Source organism: Chenopodium quinoa, unplaced genomic scaffold (assembly GCF_001683475.1).
Source record: "Chenopodium quinoa cultivar QQ74 unplaced genomic scaffold, ASM168347v1, whole genome shotgun sequence".
Taxonomy (NCBI): domain Eukaryota; kingdom Viridiplantae; phylum Streptophyta; class Magnoliopsida; order Caryophyllales; family Amaranthaceae; genus Chenopodium; species Chenopodium quinoa.
The window spans coordinates 1,662,067-1,678,290 of NW_018744092.1; the positions used below are offsets into that span (position 1 = coordinate 1,662,067).

At 34.6% G+C, this 16,224-nt stretch overlaps 2 protein-coding genes across 2 annotated transcripts; one reads left to right on the forward strand and one right to left on the reverse strand.

Annotated features, from left to right (window-relative positions):
• The first annotated feature begins 2,640 nt into the window (after positions 1-2,640).
• Positions 2,641-5,505, forward strand: LOC110691791 (probable aldo-keto reductase 4). Its single transcript, XM_021868741.1, has 5 exons — positions 2,641-2,969; positions 3,097-3,297; positions 4,134-4,306; positions 4,393-4,495; positions 4,922-5,505. The coding sequence occupies exons 1-5, from the start codon at positions 2,754-2,756 to the stop codon at positions 5,258-5,260; spliced, it is 1,032 nt and encodes a 343-aa protein (XP_021724433.1). The 5' UTR covers positions 2,641-2,753; the 3' UTR covers positions 5,261-5,505.
• Positions 5,506-8,244: 2,739 nt separating this feature from the next.
• Positions 8,245-12,213, reverse strand: LOC110691792 (heterogeneous nuclear ribonucleoprotein 1-like). Its single transcript, XM_021868743.1, has 6 exons — positions 11,962-12,213; positions 11,832-11,872; positions 11,573-11,736; positions 9,642-9,744; positions 9,390-9,559; positions 8,245-9,126 (listed from the first exon to the last, which is right to left on the reverse strand). Exons 1-6 carry the CDS (start codon positions 12,009-12,011, stop codon positions 8,605-8,607), a joined length of 1,050 nt encoding a protein of 349 aa, XP_021724435.1. The 5' UTR covers positions 12,012-12,213; the 3' UTR covers positions 8,245-8,604.
• Positions 12,214-16,224: the final 4,011 nt, after the last annotated feature.

The following is a 16,224-nucleotide window of genomic DNA, read 5'->3' on the forward strand; positions in this document are numbered from 1 at the left end:
TCAGAAGTGATAGGGGTGGTGAGTATGAATTTCCTTTTGAGGAAATTTGTTCAGAATTTGGTATTATACATCAAACCACCGCTCTTTATGCACCGCAATCTAATGGAGTTGCGGAAAGAAAAAATAGGACATTAAAAGAAATGATGAGTGCTATATCCAATAGTTCTAGTTTACCAAAAAATTTGGGGGGGGGGGGCTATTCTAACTGCAAATTATATACTTAGTAGAGTGCCTCATAAAAAGACACAAAAAAACACCCTATGAATTATGGAAAGGAAAGAAGCCATCCTTGAGATATTTTCAAGTGTGGGGGTGTTTAGCTAATGTTTCGGTTTCAAAGCCTAAAAAGGTAAAAATAGGACCAAAAACTATAGATTGTGTTTTTATTGAATATGCATTAAATAGTAGTGCATACCGGTTTTTGGTATACAAATTAGAAATAGAAGATATACATGATAATACAATTATTGAGTCAAGGGATGCTGTGTTCTTGAAGACATCTTTCCGTATAAATCAGAAAAGGGTGATAATAGTCATGAAGATAGGTCAAATAGGAAAAATAAAAGACCTCGAGATATTAAGGGTCTCGAAATAGAGGAGCCTAGACGTAGTAAACGACAAAAGACTTCTACGTCATTTGGTCCAGATTTTCTAACTTTCATGTTAGAAGATGAGCCTAAAACTTTGAAAGAGGTCATGTCGTCTCCACAATCTTTTCATTGGAAAGAAGCTGTCAATAGTGAAATTAACAAATTTCCATCTGGTGTTAAGCCCTTGAGTTGTAAATGGATTTTTACGAAAAAGAGAAAAGTTGATGGATCTATCGACAAATATAAGGCAAGACTGGTTGTAAGGGGTAATAACCGATGAGAGGGACTTGATTATTTCGATACCTATTCTTCAGTTACCCGAATAACATCCATTAGAATGTTAATTGCTTTTGCAGCATTAAATGGCCTTGAAATACATCAAATGGATGTTAAAACTGCATTTTTAAATGGTGATCTAGAAGAAGAGATTTATAAACAACAACCGAAAGGGTATGTTGTTCTCGGACAAGAAAATAAAGTCTGTCGTCTTGTTAAATCTCTTTATGGTTTAAAACAAGCACCGAAACAATGACATAAAAAGTTTGATGATGTAATGTTGTCAAATGGGTTTAAAATCAATGAGTGTGATAAATGTGTCTATATTAAGACCACTCATAATGGATATGTTATTGTGTGCTTGTATGTTAATGACATGCTTATAATAGGTAGTGATATTAATCATATTAATGTCACTAAGCGCATTTGACTAATGGATTTGAAATGAAAGATATGGGTGTTGCAGATGTAATTTTAGGGATTAGATTCATAAGACATCTGATGGTTTAGCTCTTTCTCAATCTCATTACATTGAGAAAGTATTGAGCAAGTTTAAGGGTTTAGGCATAAATCCTATAAGGACACCCGTAGATATTAATTTACAACTTGCCAAGAACAATGGCCAAAGTATGTCTCAGAAAGAATTTGCTCATATTTTAGGCAGTTTAATATACATCATGAGCTGTACTAGGCCTGATATAGCTTTTGCTGTTAGCAAATTAAGCCGTTTTATGAGTAATCCAAATGGAGATCAGTGGAAAGCGCTAAAACGTGTATTGGGTTATCTAAAGCAAACTCAAAATTTTGGTTTGCATTACACTAAATATCCTGCTGTACTTGAAGGTTATAGTGATGCAAATTGGATAACTGGCTCCAAGGAAACGAAATCTACCAGTGGCTATTTATTTACACTAGGTGGAGGGACAACATCTTGGAAGTCATCTAAGCAAACTTGTATTGCTCGATTTACCATGGAGTCTGAATTTTTTGCTTTAGATAAAGCTGGTGAAGAAGCTGAGTGACTTCGAAATTTTCTAGAAGATATTCCTAATTGGCCAAAACCTATGCTTGCTATTTGCATACATTGTGATAGTCAAGTAGCTATCGGAAGGGCAAGGAATGTCATGTATAATGGAAAGTCTAGACATATAAGTCGTAGACATGATACCATTAGACAACTACTCTCTAGTGGAATTATCACGATGGACTTTGTTAGGTTAAAGGATAATATTGCGGATCCGTTAACAAAAGGTTTAACTAGAGAGCTTGTGGATAAGTCATCAAAGAGAATGGGGTTAAGACGTATCAATTAGTTATTATAGCGGCTACCCAACCTAGTTGAATGGAGATCCCAAGATCTAGGTTCAAAGGGACAACCAAGTTATGATAACTGTAAAAGCACAATAGAGTACAAAACTCTAATCCATTCCTATATGTGACATATAATTGTTTAATTTTTAATCTAGTTTTCGTGTAGTATCAATAACAATAATTATATAAAATTCAAATTATTGCAACGATTTTGTGTTACGGTAAAAGTAACATTCATAACCAAATTTTCTTTATATTTTTACAAAAAGTTTTAACTAAAAACCATTTCTGTAATTTTACTTGGTATTTTAAAGGCCAAGAAAGTGACCAAGTATTATTATATTCTAAACATTTATTGCACAATAATCGATAAGAGTAGTTGTATTGAAATTGAACATACAAACGAAATTACTGGCTCTTTTAATTATTTGGGGGACCAATCTCGATTTCCATGACTTCATTACTAATGCTATCATTTCTTATCATCTTATTTATAAATATGATAGCCTTCTTCATGGGGTCACTCACACATAGGAAGAACAAAGGCAAGCAAATTAAAGCAAGAAACTGATATAAATGGCCGCGGTTGTTCCGAGGATGAAGCTTGGTTCTCAGGGTTTAGAAGTGTTTAGTCAAGGTCTTGGATGTATGGGAATGTCTTTTTCTTATGGTGCTCCTAAACCCGAGGAAGATATGATCAATCTTATTCGCCACGCTGTTTGCTCCGGCATCACCCTGTTTGATACCTCTGACATGTATGGACCTCATACTAATGAGATCCTCCTCGGCAAGGTAATACCCTCGCTTCTTTTTTACACTTTAGAGGTTTTCGACACAAACATGAATCTGACACGACATGATCCGTATACCAGCTTCAGTTCTTAGCCTTTATAATCCTTTTATCTTGTGAATTGAGCAGGCATTGAAGGAAGGATGGAGGGAGAAAGTAGAGTTGGCTACAAAATTCGGGATTAACAACGTTGGGCCGAAAATGGAGATTAGGGGTGATCCTGCATACGTAAGAGCAGCGTGTGAGGGAAGCTTGAAGCGTCTGGGAATTGATTGCATCGACCTCTATTATCAACATCGGATTGATACTAAAGTCCCCATTGAAATCACGGTTCGTACTCGTACATTACTTTTCTAGATTTACATTTTGCTTATGACCCGGGTATATAGTAGACAAATAATAGAGAAACGCATATCATTGTTCAATTGTTGGACTCAAAATTTGTAGGTGCTCCCTAAATTCCATTGACATATTGATGACAGACAACATGTACATTGATTATGATGTCTTTGTTTGGTTAATTTTCAATGTTGAATTAATTACCAGTATTACAAAAAAAAAAAAAAAAAAAAAAAAAAAAAAAAAATAATAATAATTAAAAGATTACACAGAATAATCACTTTTGGTTCATGTAGCCGACCCCACTTTTGGGATTTAGACTTTGATTGATTGATTACAAATCAAAATTTGGCATTATACTCCAGGGTAACCCCTATGAAGCCTATCACCCACTTCTCTTCACCCGAAACAAGGAAGCCAAAGTCCTCGCCACCCTATAGTGGTTACAGATCTCCGAAAGCTCCTGGAACCAGACTACCGTTAACGTATATCCTCTGTATCATAAGCTAAAAAGGGTTGTAAAATTACCCTCTGCATAATTTCCAAGCTATTGTAGGTTGTTAAGAAATGGGGCATTTTGAGAATGTCTAAGGGGTAATGTTAAGAACTTCTGTTAGTAATACAAACAATATAAGAAGTATGCTTCCGAGATTTTTGAATTTTTTCTCCAACTCAATCCTGCCAAGTTTTGCACTGCTGTTGAGTTACTTGAGTCCTCTATATGATCTTTGGGCACAAGAGCGTGCAGAGGCCGAATTCCACCACTGAAATATATTCAGCTTCCAAATTTTGATAAACTGATTTATTTTCTTTACATGCTATTACAGATGGGAGAACTTAAGAAACTGGTTGAAGAGGGAAAAATCAAGTACATCGGTCTGTCTGAAGCATCAGCTTCAACTATCAGAAGAGCACACGCTGTCCACCCATTAACAGCAGTTCAGCTGGAATGGTCCTTGTGGACCAGAGATGTGGAGGCTGAAATAGTTCCTACCTGCAGGTAAGACTTCTTTGATGCTCCGTAAATTATATGTAAAAATCTTAAGAATTACAACTCTGATTTTGTCATGTCGGACGCTTCATTAGGGAACTTGGGATTGGAATTGTGGCATACAGTCCTCTTGGCAGGGGCTTTCTCTCTTATGGACCTAAAATTGTGGAGAGCTTTACTAAGGAGGACAGGCGGCAGGTACGACTTACATTTGTATATATCCCTACTTCAAATGTTTCCCCTCAGGCATCAGCTTGCAATCCATTTAAAACACGAAAAATAGTTTGCTGATGTTTTTACTTTGTTGTTGTATATAAACAAAAACAATGGTACAAAGAAAATTATGCAGGAGAGATTTTGACTCAACCTTTTTTTTACACCAAGTTGAAATGCCTTACATAGCCATATATCTTATACGGAATAACATAGTTTTGGAGTTGGGTACTCGAGATAAAACAAGTTATATATTTCGAGTAAGTGATATGCAAATGTTTGATGCATGGAAGATACAACTTCGATGTATACATGTTATATACCTTCCTATTGCATTACATTTGATAAGATCTATTTAGAGCAATGCTGACCCCTTCCTCCATCTTGATGCTCGTATGTCTATCCTTCCAGTCCTTTCCAAGATTCCGGCCAGAGAATATGGAACACAACAAACACATATTTGAACAAGTTTCAGAAATTGCAGCAAAAAAAGGATGTACCCCTGCACAGCTAGCACTTGCATGGGTTCATCACCAGGGAGAAGATGTGTGTCCCATTCCTGGAACCACCAAGATTGAGAACCTCAACCAGAACATTGGCGCTTTGTCCGTGAAGCTATCTTCGGAGGAAATGGCCAAGCTAGAATCCCTCGTCTCTGAGAATACTGTTAAGGGTGATCGATATGCATCTCTTTCTGGCACATGGAAGAACTCAGAAACTCCACCGGTATCCTTATGGAAGGCTGAATAGCATGGTGAATCTAATACTTGGATTAAGATAATGACTTTGTGCTACGAAACTCTACAACCTTCAATTATTCCATAGTTACCTTCTTTTACTGCCTTTACTTTATTGGAGGTATTTGTGATAGTTTTTGTTCACAAGAATCTACTAAAGTAAAGGAAGTTGATTTGATGAACTCATGGAGTCATGAGAAACCATTATTAATGCAAATAGCAACTGCTCTGAAATAATAGGTATTTGGTTACTTTTGATTTTCTGAAGGGTTGAAAAACTTGAAATTGAACTACATACAAAGTCTTTTGCAAATTAATTGGTTTTTCTTTTTTAAGTTTGAAGGAGCCACGGGGATATATTAAATTACAAAGGAAAAATTGACACAAAGGAAAAATTGACGCCAGCAGTAACTACTATGTCCGGTCTTCTTAAAAAGGTCGCAATTTTAGGGGGGTCTTCCTCAAAACGGTCTGTAACATATTTTTAATTGGTTTGATCGGCTAAGTGCCACATTTCTTGTTTTTGTTAAGTGATGAAATCTTGGGTACATTGGTGGCTTGGATGCTAGTTGTAGTGGTGGAGAGAGAATGGGAGAGGAAACAATATTATTTATTTATTTATTTATTTTACAGACAAATTAACACGTGAAATTTAACCAACTCGATAATAATAAGCTAGTTATTGTTTTAAAGGAACCACCCAAAGTTATGGGTCTTGCCAGTTGCCCCAGTTTCTCAAGATGAGAAACGTTGGCAAATATTGTAAATAATGGCAAACTTTTTAATATTTTACTATATTTTCTTGCTGACTCATCTTCTTCCTCCTCCTTCCATTTTCATCATTCCTTCTTCAACCTTTCAAATCATCAATGGTAGACGAACTCCATCACCATCACCAACACCATCCCGGACACCACCAACACTACAACAAACCCCAATCATAACACCACCATATCCGACAGTTTCGCCCCCGAATTTAACGAAAAACCATAAGAAAAATATATAAATTAAGGGTATAGTTAACCTCAAATGATAGGGTTTTGTCATAGTTTGAAAGTGTTCCCTCCATAATTGAAAAAATATTCAATTTTCCATGCTGAAAACTGCTCAAAATCCATGGTTGAAGAGAGAAAAGTTGAGAACATTGGGTATTTTTTTATTTTTTTTACCAAAAAGACCCAAAATGTCCTTGTTTCTCATGTTGAGAAAAGTTGGGACATCATGATTTAATCACTAGTTAGAACATTATAAAAAGAATGCCCATAGTTGATAGTTGTGACTAATAACGCCAACTCTTCAATTTTAAATGGTAAAGGAGAATTCTAAATTCATTTTAGTGTTTAGAGAGCCACAAGTGAGAATCGATCCGAAAGAGAATTCTAATTTGAATGAACCACATAAGCATTATAAATACAAACAGCAATGGAGAAATTAAACCAAGGTCAAAAAATTTCCATTCCACTACATTTTTTTTTTTTTTTAGAGAGCCATAAGGGCGGGTGATGAGAATCGATTCCAAAACCTCTTGGAACCGAAAGGAAATCCCTAACCACTTGTTAGATTTACATTAATGTACATGTCGAAAAAGTTGAAAAAATTATTTTACAAATGTGTCAATTTCTTAATTTTTTTCAATATACATTTGAAGATATTTATAGCAATAAAAACGACAAATAAAACAATAAAGTCTAATCTGAACATTTACTGAAATCAGGCAAAGTAAACATAACCTTAATTATTATTGAGATTTAAAAATTATAATTAGATTACAAATTTACAATATATGAAAGATACAAATACAATCTTATTTAGTGAATGGAAAAGACATGATTGGCAAGGCTCACAAGCAGTGAAGAATCGACAGTGGTGAACAACTTTGGCATCCGTGTCCACCTCAACAGTGGACGAGTGAAACCTAGCTCCGGCAAGCGCAACTACCTCAAGGAAACGGTGACTCCAACACAACAGTAGGAAAAATATATATAAAGGAGCCCAATGCAAAAGAGGCTCAAGGGATATAAAGAACAAAGACGCCACAAGAAACAACAATATTACTTTCTTTCATAATATTTTCACGTATATCATGCATCAAGTCCATCAACACCAGTCATCCATGCGTTCAAATGAAGGTAAAAAAAACACAATACTTAACAAGAATTTTTTTATTTTTTTGAACTCATGATTTTGAAATATAATGGCTACCCAACTATCGTAATAATCAACGTAGTAAATCCTACGGTCTTGCTTTAACTTCAATTGGTATTGACAGTAGAATAAAGTTCATCGCCATTTTCAATTTTAAAAGTTTTACTTTGTTTTAGTTTCCGTTTCCTTTTACACAAATTGTCTATAGTAATATTTTAAAATTAATAATATACATGATATTTATGATACTTCAAAGGGGACTGTACTTCTGTACCTGTGTAAGGTTCGCCTTACGGCCCTGAAACCAAAGAGATATCTAATATCTCAACAAGTCATAGGAGGAATTGAATGTAAGAAATGTCAATTAATCCAATAAGTCTTGGATTCATTAGGTATAATACCAAACAAAAAGCATTATAAAGCATACTTTTTCAAAATTTTCATCAGACCTCATCAGTAAAAATCATTCCAGATATACTTCTGCAACATATTACTATGAAATCATGCTTGCATACAATATTAGCCAGGTGATCCGTAGCAATATTATCAACACTGATATCACTGGCAAAGCGGTTATGTGCAGGCCATAATTTCTTCGTAATCATGCAAAGAGGAACTCTAATAATTAATTGACAGTCTTCATAAAAGACATGTCATGATCTGATAATCTAGATTGATTATCAGAGCCCATAGGGATGAGAAAAGGACACAGCAGGTCCATATACATGGTGCAAGCAAGAATTGCAGCTTGCAGGAACCATATAAACGGAGAAGCAACAAATGCCTATTAGCTTACAGCAATGGGGCTACCGGACTAATGCTACCCTGCCCAGTTACTAGCCTGAAAGTTAGTGAGCAAGAAGAGCACCACTAAGGGTTTTCTATATTCCCTGCATAACCACTTGATAAAACAAACCTCAAACATTGCAAAAATATAACTATGTCTAAAATATTAAAAGCAATTGCAAGTGCTCTAAGTCAATAGTCATTCACAATCTTAACTAGCTACGCAACTAGAGAATACAAGAAGGTGCTAAAAGTAGACAATAGCTAATTCTCCCACACTATCACCAAAACATAGATGCAGATGAAACTAATGCAATCTCACAATCTTGATCTAGAAATGGCTGGAATATATCTGCTCCAAAGTCCTTAAAATGCTGAGAAATGAGCGACAGTCTGCAAATTCTATGGTAAGGCTCTTACAGATGTCTATCGTGCATATGGGTGGTAACGACTACTGCCGCTATAGCCTGCCCTACTTCCGTACATCGCTCCCGCTCCATATCCACCAGGACCTGAGCCATAGCCAGGACCTGAACCATAGCCAGGACCTGAACCAGACCCAGAACCACCACCATAGCTATCACCTCTGCCAAACATCCCTAAACCACTACCATATCCTCCACCTAAAGCCCCACCATATGGGCCATAACGGCCAGAGTAACCATAAGATGGTTCTCCACGATAACCAGTCATACTAGCAGCTCCACCAAATCCACCATAACCTTCTCCGTAATCACCACCTCCATATCCACCATAATCACCAAACCTAGAAGGGAAGGCTCCGAATGCCCTATAGGATGCAGGACTATAACCACTTCCAAATCCACTATAATTATCAGGGTATCCTCTGAAATTACCTCCATGAGTGCGTGCCCTAGAGTCACTACCAAATGCAGAACCAGAAGCAGGGTTTGAGGCTTTCTTTGGTTCAGCCTTCTTGATCTCAACCTACAACAAAGAATTAAGTCAACCTACAGTCTTTAATACCTGAGATCCTGGGTGGAAAAGAAAGTAAACCTGTGACAATTTCCATTTATGCTGAGATACAACCAAAATTTAGAAATGTAAATTTTCAGATTTGAAAACCAAAGGACAAAAAAAGACAAGATCATTATAGAAGAAAAATGCAAATTACAACATATTTTAATTAATCTAAACACAGGTGACCTGGAACATACAGTCCTAAAAAACAGCCAGATGACTAAACTCACCCTTGAGCCATTCATATCGATCATGTTTCCATCAGCCAAAATATCATCAACAACTTTTTCATGGTCAAACACCACAAACCCAAATCCTCGAGATCGTTTAGTAGCATGATCAAGAATGATCTCATGTTCCACAACATTACCATACTTTGAGAAGAAGTCCTTCAATTCATCTATAGTGTCAAAAATTGAGAAAATCAGTATCTGAGAAATAAACAGTAAAAAAATCCAAACATAACAAATTCAAAAGTAGACCTTCAGTCACAGTTGCTGGAATGCCCCCTACAAAGATCTTTTTAGTTTTAAAACCATTTGTTTGAGCAGCAGCACCCTTAGGTATTGTCCTCTTGATTTCCACCTGATGCAAGAATCAAACAGAAGAAACACTAAGTAGGAATATAGAGACAGAGATATGAATAACCTGCAATTAAGACATCCTGATAAAATTAACAAAAGCATACACGATTCTAATGGGTAAAATCAGAAGTTAGAATGAAAAGCTAGCAGACTTCCATAGCTGCCCACTTCTATTCCTTCACCCACTCTATTTGCATGCATAAGTACACATAGAAATAGTAAGAGACATAGCAAAAAATATTATTCAATAATTAAAAATTATCCAAATTTTTTTGGCCAGTCTCCAATAAAGATGGTCAAAATCACTCGACAACCTACTAAAGAGCTGCTGAATTCTTAGAAGCACATAGCAATGCAAAAAGCTCCCTATTGGAATGCAACTGATTATTGTTGTGGTATATTCAGGCAATACAATAGAGCTCGACCACCCCCTCCTCCCAATAATAATTTGTTTTTTTACAGTTGCGGTATATTCAGGCAATACAATAGAGCTCAACCACCCCCTCCTCCCAATAAAAAAAAAATAAAAAAAAATAAAAAAAAACAGTAGGACACAAGAAGACCTAGCAAACAAATAACACAAAGGAAGTAGTATGCCACATTAAATACTACAGTATTGGTCTAAGAACTAAGGCCTCATTTGGTTAGCCGACTTTTACTTTGCTACTAGTAGTGATAATTCAGGTAAGATAAGCATCCAAAGAAGCACATAACCAATATATATGCCATTAAACCACTTCAGTTCAATGAGTACTCATGATAATTCCCTGCTTGAAGAATCATACAACTAGGTATCATAAACCAATCTACCCCTCACCCCCAAAACCAATGAACCTGAGGACAGAAATGCGTCTAGAGTAATTGGGATATGTATGACATTACAATTCACCTGCTTTTCCATCGACAAGAAATCTCTACTGTGAATGATACATAAAACACTTATACAACCATAGCTATGCAGTAGAAATTTGTTAGCCAAAAAGGTATAATGTGACCTTTTTCTTCTTTCATAGGACTTCAACATCTATGGGCAAGCAGCTAAAGACAACCTCAGTTTGGGTTGAAAATCCACAACCAGAAATTACAAGTAAATCGAAAAAATTTCCTCAATGGTCAGTACTTTAAATTCATTAAAAAGTTCCAGATTAAGTACAAGTATAAACCAACAAAACCCAAGTAAGATTCCTAAAGAAAACTACACATGAATATTGGAAAACAGAAAAGATGAAAACCAACATCTCCAAACTTTCTGAGCAATAAAAATTCAAAACTTTGTTCTTTTCAATTTGAAATAATTTTGGGATATTTAAGTTGGTCCAATCATGTAAGGCCGACCCAAGGCTGAATCACAATCAACCAAAGTTTTTATAGGATAAGCTTATATAAAAGAATTTCGGGTGCAAGATCATTACAAAACAACTAACAATTTCAAAATTCAAGTCACACAGAAAACCCTTCAAAAAGATCCCCTCCTCAAGATTGGAAATTAACACATTACTGTAAGCAAGAAACTAAGATAATTAAGGAGATCCAACATCTCTAGCAGCAAAAGTTAATCCCAAGCAATTTTCCCTTTAACAAATCAAAAGAAAGTTTACAGGATACAAGTTCAAGAATCAATCAGACAAGAGAACCCGAATTCAATCCGATACTAAAACAAGTACAGATAAGTGAATTTCGAGACCGGACAACCCGAAAACCTGAACACAGATTTCCGTCATTGAAAAAAATAACGTAAATTACCATCAAATCACTACAAGCAAGAAACTTCATTAAACTAACAGCAATTTTTTTCTTACGAAAATTAAATTAAAATAAGTATAATATACCTGTTTGTCATTAATAATATGGTCCTCTTTAATGACGATATCAACAACAGTAGGATCAGCATATGTTATAAACCCAAAACCCCTTGGTTGACCTGTCATCCGATCTTTCATTATAACACTATCAACTACTTCCCCATAATTTGCGAAATACTTGGTAAACGTATCTGTTCAACCCCAGAAAAATTAATCAATTAATAAAAAAAATTCATCAAATTTTAAGCACCATGATAAATTAATACAGAAATTAAGTGAGATTTACCAAGAGTTGTGTTCTTCGCTAATCCTCCGATGAAAATTTTGCTGCAAAAAAAAAAATTAATTCAATTAATTTTGTAAATTAGGGTATAAATCATGGAAACTGATGAGAGATAAAATAGATATAGAGCTACCCAGGGCTGGCGCCATCGACTTCATTGACGCCGGATTTCTTGGGAACCATAATCGTGGGAAATTTGAGTGACTTGATGAAAGAGGGAAAAATTGGGAGAAGTTGCGGAAATTAGGGTTTAGATTTATCGGAGTTGCGATTAGAGATGACTAAACTCGCGTGTGAATAGGACTGTTATAGAGATTATTTATAAGTGAAGAAAGTATTGATTTTCTGAACTTTCTCGATCCACCACCACCCAATCCTTCCTTTTTTATTCTCTTGTTTTTCACCGACATAAAAATTATGGAAATCTTTTATCCGTTTTAATGGATGAGCCGATAAGAGTAGGCCTGTTTACGGTTCGGATATATCCGAATGCTCGGATATCAGAAATAGATATTCAAATCTGATCCGAAAACTTCGGATATCCGACATTCGAATATACAAAATTTTCGGATTAGATGTTTCGGATATCTATTATCCAGTATTAAGTAAAACTGATTATGATTACTTTCTAAATTTCGCTAATTTTACCGCTTTTTTATCGCTAAGTTGTACAACATATTTTAACAAAATAGTAGTCCTTTTGCAATAAATATTATCATCAAATATATTAAGAATATTATAATAAGTTAATAATACATGGTCAGTTTTATATGAACAATTCAAAAATTTTATATATATATTTCACTATTACAGCCTTTAATTTTGAAAATCAATATCCAAATCCGCATCCGATATCCGCTTTTTCGGATCAGATATCCGATCCGAAATGAAAACTCGGATCGGATATCCAAAAATTCAGATCGGTTGCGGATCAGATTATCAGATTTTCGAATTCTCGAATAGTTTTGTACAGGCCTAGATATGAGTATGTGACTAAACCTCGGTTAAAATTCGTTAATTAAGAAACCTCGGTTAAAATTCGTTAATTAAGTTACGGAGTAACAAATAAGCTTGAACAAAAATAAACTTGTTAAATAATTTAGCACAATTCAAACAATATCTTGTTCGCCCAATTGGCTGTTGGTGCAGTGATCATTAGGGCTGCACTTGGTAGGGAGAACTGCGTGTTTGATCCCCCGCAACTAGGGCTGAGCAAAACTACCCGAAAACCCGATTCGTAACTGTTCCGGAAATTAGGGTACCCGATCCGATAACCATAACGGTTCGGGTACCCGTTCCAATAATTTGTTATCGGGTATGATTACTAGGTATCATTTAAAAATTAACGGTTACCCAATCCAATACGAGAAGCAATTTTTTGTTTTTTTTTCCTACTTAAATCTATTTTCCAAAATCTAAACTCTTACTTTACCCGTCCATGCTCACCCCTACTCACAACAACAATTGGGAGGGGATTGGAACCTAACCACCCATAACTGATCCCCGAATCCGGATTAGCCCGAAGGGTGAATCGGGTGGAACACAAAAAAAAAAAAAAAAAAAAAAATCTTGTTCGACTTGATAATGTTCATGTGCAACTCGTTTAGATTTATTTATATAAGTTTGAGCTAGCTCATTGAAAACTAATAATTTGTATCAAGCTAAGCTTAAACAAACTAACACTTGACTCGACTTTGGATCGTTTTCCATGATCACATTTTTTCCGTGAGTTAATTTGAACTTTTGTTCCCTGATCTAATCTAATCTGCCTCCATTTTTTTATTTACTTGCAACATATCTTATTTTTCAAATTTGCCAGTGCAACTTCAATGGTTTATATCTTAGTTATAAGTTTGCAAAAATTATAAATTTTGATTTTAATAAAGTAGACACTGAGGCAAAATCCAATAAAATTTATATTACTATTTTTTTCGTTAAGTATATTTCACGAAATGCATTTAAAGCTGAGTATGTGAATAATGTACATTATTGAAGTGTTGTGATTATAATAATAATAATTAATAAGTAAAAATAAAAAGCAAAAGAAGTATGAGATAAGTAGTACTCATAAGATTCTAAATAAGGTGAGCTAAGGAGGGCTCTAATAGGTAGTTTTTGAAAAATAATTACCTTTTTCTAAAATTAGATTTTTATTTTCATCAAAGCTATATGGCCTATATCTAAGAAAAAGATCAACATTTAATTATTCTTCTTTCTTTAAGTGCATCTGTTTGATTGGCACATAATTTTAGATTTTTGCGTTGAGTTTGTTAAAACAATACGGAGTATGTAAGAGGGATTTATTGCGAAATTAAAGTTATAGAATAGAGAAAGTGGGCGAATAGTTTAGTTAAAACCGAGGAATGTGAGTAGACAAAAAAAAAGGAAAAAAAAAGTAAGAGTTAAGACCAAGAGATAAGAGAGGTACCAAAAAATAAACAACATTTAGAATTGCTACATAAAAAATGATCATTTAGAAAGTGTTGCACTTACAAAAATGGATGTTTTCAAGTGAATGTAGAAGTGCGAAGTAGAGACATTTACAAACTGCACTGAATGCGCCTCACGCGTTAGTTTGAAAACCCCAAAACCGTGTATCAAGCCCCTGGTTTTCAAAAATACCACCTTTCCATTTTAAAGCAGAATTTTGACGGTCCGCTGGCGATTTAAGTGGATTGGCTTGCTCCTCGATTGCCGGTGAACCCTGTAATACCCCGAATTTTGGGAAAATATTTTAATAATTTCTTGAATTATTTAATTTGGAGCCAAAATGAATTTTAAATTTTGGCGCCAAATATAAGCATTTAATCATTTGAAAATTTTCGGATTTTTAAATTAATAATATTGGTTTAATTATCTTTTAAAGGTCCGTCCATATTTTATTCAATACGTATGTTGTTATCTTAGAAATTTCAAGAGTTTTAAAGATAATACCTAATATACATTATGATTTACAACAAATTTTAGTTTTGATATTATCTAAAATATTTATATATTTGTATAATAACTTGATTTAATTATCAAATTCAATTATTTTATTCATTTAAATATGATCTTCGTTTTTTATAGAAAAAAAAAATCAATAGCTGGCCGAAAACTTGAAAAAAAAATAAAATTATTATTGTTATTCTTTACTTAACCATTAAACCCTCTTCATCATCTTATTTTTTTATTCCTATCTTCCTTCTTCCAATCCTCCAATCAAATGAACTTTTATCTAATTTCTACTCATCTTTTATACCCAACTATTAATCTAGGCTTAATCTGGTTCAAGTACTTTAACAAACCCCAAAACTATCATGTTTTCTAGTAATCATATCATACATTAATCTCTATCCCTTCCACACTCTAAACACTATAAATAGACCCTTAATCCTCCTCAATTACTCACACCAAAAATCAGAAATTTCTCATCTTATTCACTCACTAATACACGCCCTTTTCTTTTCCTCTTCCTTCACTTCTTGCTCCTTCTTTCCTCCTTGCCGCCACCAAACAAACACCTCTGCCGCCACCTGCTGCCACCATCCCTGACGCAAGCAACCACCCAACTGCCACCACCAATGCGCCGTGAGCTGCTGCCAGAAGGTGCGAACAACACCTTCTTTCTTTCACCTTTGCCGCGCCTAGTTGAAAAAAAAAAAAAAACTTCTCTTTACTCTTATTAATAATATTATGATTATTTATATTAATTTTCGGTACTAACAACACTATTATGATACTAAGATTGTTATTTTGATACTAAAATATACAATTTGCTATTTAAAAATAAACAAGACTTGATTTTATAAAGGTTAATATTAGGTGGTTCATGCACTAGTAGAGTATTATTTATAGTTTGGGTTTATTTTGTGAACCTTATATTAATTAAGGTCATTTTATTGTGTAGGAGGATTCCCTTGATCGTGGTCAAGTGTAGTAGTCGTACCGTAATTGTTCTCGTGATCAAGGTACGTATAGATGGCTAGACCTTTGATAAAGGTTTTTCTATATATGTATATGTTTGATTCATTGTTTGTTTGAATGTTTGAATACATTGTTTAAAGGATTGATCTTGAAATTATGTTTGAATTAAATTGAATTTATTTATGATTAAGGGAATTGAATTAAATTTGCAGCTCATTATGGGCATGAGTATTTAATATTTATTGTCCCTCTACCCGGGACTGGTTAAGTAAGACCATGAACTTTGTATGATCTGGTCTTTCCTCGAGAATAGTCTTACTTGCTTGGGGGGTGTGCACACTTAGGAGATGAATTTATTTTTTGGAAAGTTCTATCTTTAAATATTTCTTTGTTGGAAGCCTATATTTAGAAAGTCTAATTTTGGAAAGTGATGAATTTTGGAAAAGTCATATTTTAGCGTTTGAATTGTAGTGTAACTATTTTGAAAGCA

Coding starts and splice junctions, on each gene's coding strand:
- LOC110691792 (XM_021868743.1), bottom strand. CDS start 12,011: ATGGTTCCCAAGAAATCCGGCGTCAATGAAGTCGATGGCGCCAGCCCT. Junction 11,737..11,831: donor AGCGAAGAACACAACTCTTG/GTAAATCTCACT, acceptor GGGGTTGAACAG/ATACGTTTACCAAGTATTTC. Junction 9,127..9,389: donor TCGATATGAATGGCTCAAGG/GTGAGTTTAGTC, acceptor TCTTTGTTGTAG/GTTGAGATCAAGAAGGCTGA.
- LOC110691791 (XM_021868741.1), top strand. CDS start 2,754: ATGGCCGCGGTTGTTCCGAGGATGAAGCTTGGTTCTCAGGGTTTAGAA. Junction 2,970..3,096: donor ATGAGATCCTCCTCGGCAAG/GTAATACCCTCG, acceptor TGAATTGAGCAG/GCATTGAAGGAAGGATGGAG. Junction 3,298..4,133: donor AAGTCCCCATTGAAATCACG/GTTCGTACTCGT, acceptor ATGCTATTACAG/ATGGGAGAACTTAAGAAACT.